Genomic DNA, 7,204 nt, shown 5'->3' with positions numbered 1-7,204 from the left:
GATACCTACAGGCTATATCAGATACCTACAGGCTATATCAGATACATACAGGCTATATCAGATACCTACAGGCTATATCAGATACCTACAGGCTATATCAGATACCTATATCAGATACCTATATCAGATACCTACAGGCTATATCAGATACCTACAGTTCTTTCTTTGCAGATTGAATTTACAAATACACCCTTAGTATAAACCTGTCTTCTTTGGTTGTTTAGTACATGGCCTCACATGTGAATCCTTAAAGAGATGGGTGGGGCTATGGCTAAAGAGGGTGTGAACGATGCTGAATGGGTGTAGACAAAGAAGAGCTCTCCAGGTGGGTGTACCAAAACATTCAAGGGCCATTTACTCAAAGGTGAGGTTACAAGTTAATCAACTTTCAAAGCAGAATTACTTTCCCATTGTTCCTCAACTGTAGTGTATGATATACAATTTTCTAGCTCCGAGTCGCTACTTTTATCCAATGTAAAAAAAAACACAATTTCAAATGTTGCTACATAAGACCGAATCGAGCCGGTCGGTCACATTTGAAGACAGATTAGTATTTTCATTGTCTTCTCTTTACAGCAATAGCCATTTGCTTTCCAAACGGTTTTTCCCGCAATTGAACGTTGAAATATTGCAATTTCTATCGCATCACAACAACTATCTATTTGGTATTTGCAGCGTGTGCAGCCCAAACTGCAAGCGCTACCTTTCCTTCTGACTGTAGGCAATGAGATTTAAAACAATCCACAATTATTATTTTTTAGAAGGGGAACCTAATGATCCTGTAGAGGGGAACCTAATGATCCGGTAGAAGGCTAGGGGAACCTAATGATCCTGTAGAAGGCTAGGGGAACCTAATGATCCCGTAGAAGGCTAGGGGAACCTAATGATCCCGTAGAAGGCTAGGGGAACCTAATGATTCTGTAGAAGGGGAACCTAATGATCCCGTAGAAGGCTAGGGGAACCTAATGATCCCGTAGAAGGCTAGGGGAACCTAATGATCCGGTAGAAGGCTAGGGGAACCTAATGATCCCGTAGAAGGCTAGGGGAACCTAATGATCCCGTAGAAGGCTAGGGGAACCTAATGATCCCGTAGAAGGCTAGGGGAACCTAATGATCCTGGAGAAGGCTAGGGGAACCTAATGATCCCGTAGAAGGCTAGGGGAACCTAATGATCCCGTAGAAGGCTAGGGGAACCTAATGATCGCGTAGAAGGCTAGGGGAACCTAATGATCCTGGAGAAGGCTAGGGGAACCTAATGATCCTGTAGAAGGCTAGGGGAACCTAATGATCCCGTAGAAGGCTAGGGGAACCTAATGATCCTGTAGAAGGCTAGGGGAACCTAATGATCCGGTAGAAGGCTAGGGAAACCTAATGATCCCGTAGAAGGCTAGGGGAACCTAATGATCCGGTAGAAGGCTAGGGGAACCTAATGATCCCGTAGAAGGCTAGGGGAACCTAATGATCCCGTAGAAGGCTAGGGGAACCTAATGATTCTGTAGAAGGGGAACCTAATGATCCCGTAGAAGGCTAGGGGAACCTAATGATCCCGTAGAAGGCTAGGGGAACCTAATGATCCGGTAGAAGGCTAGGGGAACCTAATGATCCCGTAGAAGGCTAGGGGAACCTAATGATCCCGTAGAAGGCTAGGGGAACCTAATGATCCCGTAGAAGGCTAGGGGAACCTAATGATCCTGGAGAAGGCTAGGGGAACCTAATGATCCCGTAGAAGGCTAGGGGAACCTAATGATCCCGTAGAAGGCTAGGGGAACCTAATGATCGCGTAGAAGGCTAGGGGAACCTAATGATCCTGGAGAAGGCTAGGGGAACCTAATGATCCTGTAGAAGGCTAGGGGAACCTAATGATCCCGTAGAAGGCTAGGGGAACCTAATGATCCTGTAGAAGGCTAGGGGAACCTAATGATCCGGTAGAAGGCTAGGGAAACCTAATGATCCCGTAGAAGGCTAGGGGAACCTAATGATCCGGTAGAAGGCTAGGGGAACCTAATGATCCCGTAGAAGGCTAGGGGAACCTAATGATCCCGTAGAAGGCTAGGGGAACCTAATGATCCGGTAGAAGGCTAGGGGAACCTAATGATCCGGTAGAAGGCTAGGGGAACCTAATGATCCGGTAGAAGGCTAGGGGAACCTAATGATCCGGTAGAAGGCTAGGGGAACCTAATGATCCGGTAGAAGGCTAGGGGAACCTAATGATCCCGTAGAAGGCTAGGGGAACCTAATGATCCCGTAGAAGGCTAGGGGAACCTAATGATCCGGTAGAAGGCTAGGGGAACCTAATGATCCGGTAGAAGGCTAGGGGAACCTAATGATCCGGTAGAAGGCTAGGGGAACCTAATGATCCGGTAGAAGGCTAGGGGAACCTAATGATCCGGTAGAAGGCTAGGGGAACCTAATGATCCGGTAGAAGGCTAGGGGAACCTAATGATCCGGTAAAAGGCTAGGGGAACCTAATGATCCGGTAGAAGGCTAGGGGAACCTAATGATCCCGTAGAAGGCTAGGGGAACCTAATGATCCGGTAGAAGGCTAGGGGAACCTAATGATCCGGTAGAAGGCTAGGGGAACCTAATGATCCGGTAAAAGGCTAGGGGAACCTAATGATCCTGGGGCCAAATCATGCTTTAGTAGCCTATTTTGAAGAGGCACATTAAGGTCCTGGAGTGGCCTAGCCAGTCTCCACACCTTAATACCATAGAAAATCTGTGGAGGGAGCTGAAGGTTCGAGTTGCCAAACGTCAGCCTCAAAACCTTAATGACTTGGAGAAGATCTGCAAAGAGGAGTGGAACAAAATCCCTCCTGAGATGTGTGCAAACCTGGTGGCCAACTACAAGAAACGTCTGACCTCTGTGATTGCCAACAAGGGTTTTGCCACCAAGTACTAAGTCATGTTTTGCAGAGGGGTCAAATACTTATTTCCCTCATTAAAATGCAAATCAATTTATAATATTTTTGACATGCGTCTTTCTGGATTTTTTTGTTGGTATTCTGTCTCTCACTGTTCAAATAAACCTACCATTAAAATTATAGACTGATCATGTCTTTGTCAGTGGGCAAACGTACAAAATCAGCAGGGGATCAAATACTTATTTCCCCTCACTGTATATTTCGTCTTTTGTTGTTGTGAGTGGCAGGGGCTTGGTCCCTACTTGTAGGCTAGCACTTGAAGCTAATAAAATATATATATATATATATTTTTTAAGCACTACCTCACTGCTTTAGCACATGGCCACAGTCGCATGGGTTGACATGTGAATTCTTAAAGAGGTGGGTGGGCTTAAGAGGATGCTAAATGGGCGTAAAACAAAGAACAGCATTGTAGCTGGTCAATGTGAAAGGGGTGTCTTCACTATACATTACAGGGAATGTAATACTGTTAGCCTAATGTTTTACCTGATGGGGGAACTTAGTGAGAGAACTTTCAGAGAATCCATTTTTGGCAATTTGGTGAAAGTATTCCCAGTGATTAATGTAGAGGAAGTGTGTAAATCACAGCAACATGTTTGAAAGCCCTTTTCTCCTAAATGAGATTGTAAATGTGTCAACTTTTAAAGCATGTTTCCTCCAACCACAGTGTATGATACGCCATTTTGAAGCTGAGTCTTTACTTTTATACAAAGCAAATCACATAAAGGGATTTATTTTAATTTTTATGTCAACTTCATATTTGATCATCTCCAGCACCACCCCAACATCAACGTATGTAAAAAAATAGCGTGTTTCTACGTTTCATAGTATATACCCTGGGATTGCATAGAAATGCGTCTAATCCTTTATACTGTAGCCTACATGTTTTAGTGTTCCATGTTGTTGTGTCTTGTATGTACCATTCCTCACCACACATGAAGTTCCCGCCCAGGAAATAAAAGTGATTTGGATTGGCAGAGAGGCTTGGAAGTGTTTGTTATTGGTCTATTAACCAATTTACCAGATGATGATGTCACCTGGGAAATACAAAACTCCCGCCCATTCAAACCTGCTGATTAGAAGGTCCTGTGTAGATAGTTGCTGGTTGAAAAAACAAAAACAAAATCAGGAATAACACAGATAAATAGATTTAAATCACACTGACTGCACTGGGCCTTTAAATTTACAGAAGATCAATGATTAATCCCAAACTAAATATAAGTGTTGATACTAGTGGGCAGGAGTCTTCAACATTGGGTTTTGACGCAGCAAACCCATTAGCTACACATGTATACATCACATTGATCCATTACAATAGTCAGCCTCCCCATCCATTAGCTATAGTCCCATGCCAAAAATACCACTTTTCTCCTGTCCTGACTCCTGGGTTCGTCCCAAATGGCACCCTATTCCTTATATACATTATAGTCATTTTGCAGACGCTCTTATCCAGAGCGACTTACAGTTAGTGAGTGCATACCTTATATTTTTTTCATACTGGCCCCCCGTGGGAATCGAACCCACAACCCTGGCGTTACAAAACGCCATGCTCTACCAACTGAGCTACATCCCTACCCTGGACGACGCTGGGCCAATTGTGCGCCGCCCCATGGGTCACCCGGTCGCGGCCGGCTACGACAGAGCCTGGATACAGACCACTACTTTTGACCAGAGAACGTATTGCGATACATAGCCAGGAATAGAGTGGCATTTCGTGGGCACCTCGAATCCAGGCAACACTGACAACTTTCCTATCCCAGTCTTTGAGTAAAGACACATGAGCCGATTCTCTACATTCAGCTACTTCTATGTCAATATGAATAACAGCCACTGCCTAGTCTCGTAAAACTAGTAGCTAGCTACCAGCAATTAATTTCAGTTAATGTAATGTGCACATGAGCAGCTAGAACACATTGCCTACAGGAAAAACAATCACTAAATCTGATTTAGTGTGTGGCTGAACTCTGTCTAGAGAAGTTTGTGCCTGAGACAGAAACGGGACTGTACTAAAATGTTCCTCTACCTCATAGAGTTGAGTATAATCGGCCTCTACCTCGTAGAGTTGAGTATAATCGGCCTCTACCTCGTAGAGTTGAGTATAATCGGCCTCTACCTCGTAGAGTTGAGTATAATCGGCCTCTACCTCGTAGAGTTGAGTATAATCGGCCTCTACCTCGTAGAGTTGAGTATAATCGGCCTCTACCTCGTAGAGTTGAGTATAATCGGCCTCTACCTCGTAGAGTTGAGTATAATCGGCCTCTACCTCGTAGAGTTGAGTATAATCGGCCTCTACCTCGTAGAGTTGAGTATAATCGGCCTCTACCTCGTAGAGTTGAGTATAATCGGCCTCTACCTCGTAGAGTTGAGTATAATCGGCCTCTACCTCGTAGAGTTGAGTATAATCGGCCTCTACCTCGTAGAGTTGAGTATAATCGGCCTCTACCTCGTAGAGTTGAGTATAATCGGCCTCTACCTCGTAGAGTTGAGTATAATCGGCCTCTACCTCGTAGAGTTGAGTATAATCGGCCTCTACCTCGTAGAGTTGAGTATAATCGGCCTCTACCTCGTAGAGTTGAGTATAATCGGCCTCTACCTCGTAGAGTTGAGTATAATCGGCCTCTACCTCGTAGAGTTGAGTATAATCGGCCTCTACCTCGTAGAGTTGAGTATAATCGGCCTCTACCTCGTAGAGTTGAGTATAATCGGCCTCTACCTCGTAGAGTTGAGTATAATCGGCCTCTACCTCGTAGAGTTGAGTATAATCGGCCTCTACCTCGTAGAGTTGAGTATAATCGGCCTCTCCTCCTCTACCTCGTAGAGTTGAGTATAATCGGCCTCTACCTCGTAGAGTTGAGTATAATCGGCCTCTACCTCGTAGAGTTGAGTATAATCGGCCTCTACCTCGTAGAGTTGAGTATAATCGGCCTCTACCTCGTAGAGTTGAGTATAATCGGCCTCTAACTCCCCATCAAATGGGGGAAACGGTGCTTTCTCCCGCTGCCTATCACCGTAATGAAAATGACACCGTTAACGGATTTCCTTAGCCACAAGAGCAGGTACTAGATCGCTATCAAACAAGCTAAATCTACGAATTAGGTAGGTAGATGTAAAGTAACGTTAGCTATCTACCTACTGTAGATAATGCAGCATCAGAAAGACAAGGAAGCGCTGAAAAACACCAGTCTAGACAAAGAAACAGCATCAACCAGTATCTTTGGTAGTATCTTACAAATAGTTAGCTAACAACTGTAACTAGTTACATGTTTGTTAACTAACGTCACAGTGCCCACTCAACCTTGGCTAGGTAACTAGTCAGCTGACGTTAGCTAGCAAACTAATCGATGTTTAGCTAGCCATCTAGCTCACGGTGGCTAGCTAGTTAGTTATCCTGGTCGAGGTTAGAGGAATTATAAATTCACTATATCGGCATAGATAGCTAGTTAGTAGCAGCTTGCTATATATATATATATTTGACAACTTTGAGTTAACTACCGTTAGCTTGCTGATTTGTCTTAAGCGACATAGCTAACTAGCTGACTAAACTCAACGATTTACAATGGAGTTGAGCGGACTGGAGCTCCGACATCAAGTTTTTATCAAAAACTACTGATTTCAGCACACAAATATGCCGCAATTACGCAGAACAGTGTCGTGTGTAATTGCAGACTATTTTTTGGGTGCTGAAATCAGTAGTTTTTTTATTTAAAAAAACGTAATTTGATGTGATTCAGAGTTCCTGTCTGCCCACACTAGTCGCTGCTCAACTCATCGTATATGGTGGAGGTGAGTTAAATCCGCTACTAGCTAGCTAAATAGATATGCAATACTTACACATAGATGATGGACATGAAGTGCATAAACCACAGCACGATAAATAGAATGAATCCAAAGACGGAGAGCCCTTGCATGGCAAGATCCAGAAGGGCCATGGTTGTGGCTACGCTACAGCCCGTTGTTGTGGCTACACCACGGGTGTAAATATCCACGCAGACCGGAGAGCGGTTTTCGCCCGAGGTAGAGAATCTGAGGCGGGGTACGAACTGGGCGGGGTACGGTCCTTCCGCCCATGACGACGGTAGTCTGCTGACTGAACAACACCTCCAGCTCTAGACTAAAGAACCACGTCTCTCGTCTACTACTACAGATCATCATCATCATAATAATAATCATAATAATCATAATAAGCCATTTAGCAGACGCTTTTATCCAAAGCGACTTACAGTCATGCGTGCATACATTTTATTGCGCTATATAATACAATACAACTTGTGTGAGAAAGCATG

The 7,204-nt window shown here is 44.3% G+C and overlaps 1 protein-coding gene across 1 annotated transcript in view; it reads right to left on the bottom strand.

Annotated features, from left to right (window-relative positions):
- Window positions 1–6,943, bottom strand: part of LOC311127835 (ceramide glucosyltransferase) — a 55,671-nt gene extending 48,728 nt beyond the window's left edge. Inside the window, exon 1 of the mRNA XM_084159716.1 lies at window positions 6,753–6,943. Within this exon, the coding sequence (XP_084015842.1) occupies window positions 6,753–6,850 (98 nt within the window). The 5' untranslated portion in view covers window positions 6,851–6,943. The remainder of the gene's footprint in view (window positions 1–6,752) is intronic.
- Between the last annotated feature and the right edge of the window lie 261 nt (window positions 6,944–7,204).

The sequence above is a fragment of the Coregonus lavaretus genome (genome assembly GCF_964263955.1).
Source record: "Coregonus lavaretus genome assembly, chromosome: 4".
Lineage (NCBI taxonomy): Eukaryota > Metazoa > Chordata > Actinopteri > Salmoniformes > Salmonidae > Coregonus > Coregonus lavaretus.
Note: the sequence above shows the minus strand (reverse complement) of the source record. Positions and strands in the feature narration are given on the sequence as shown.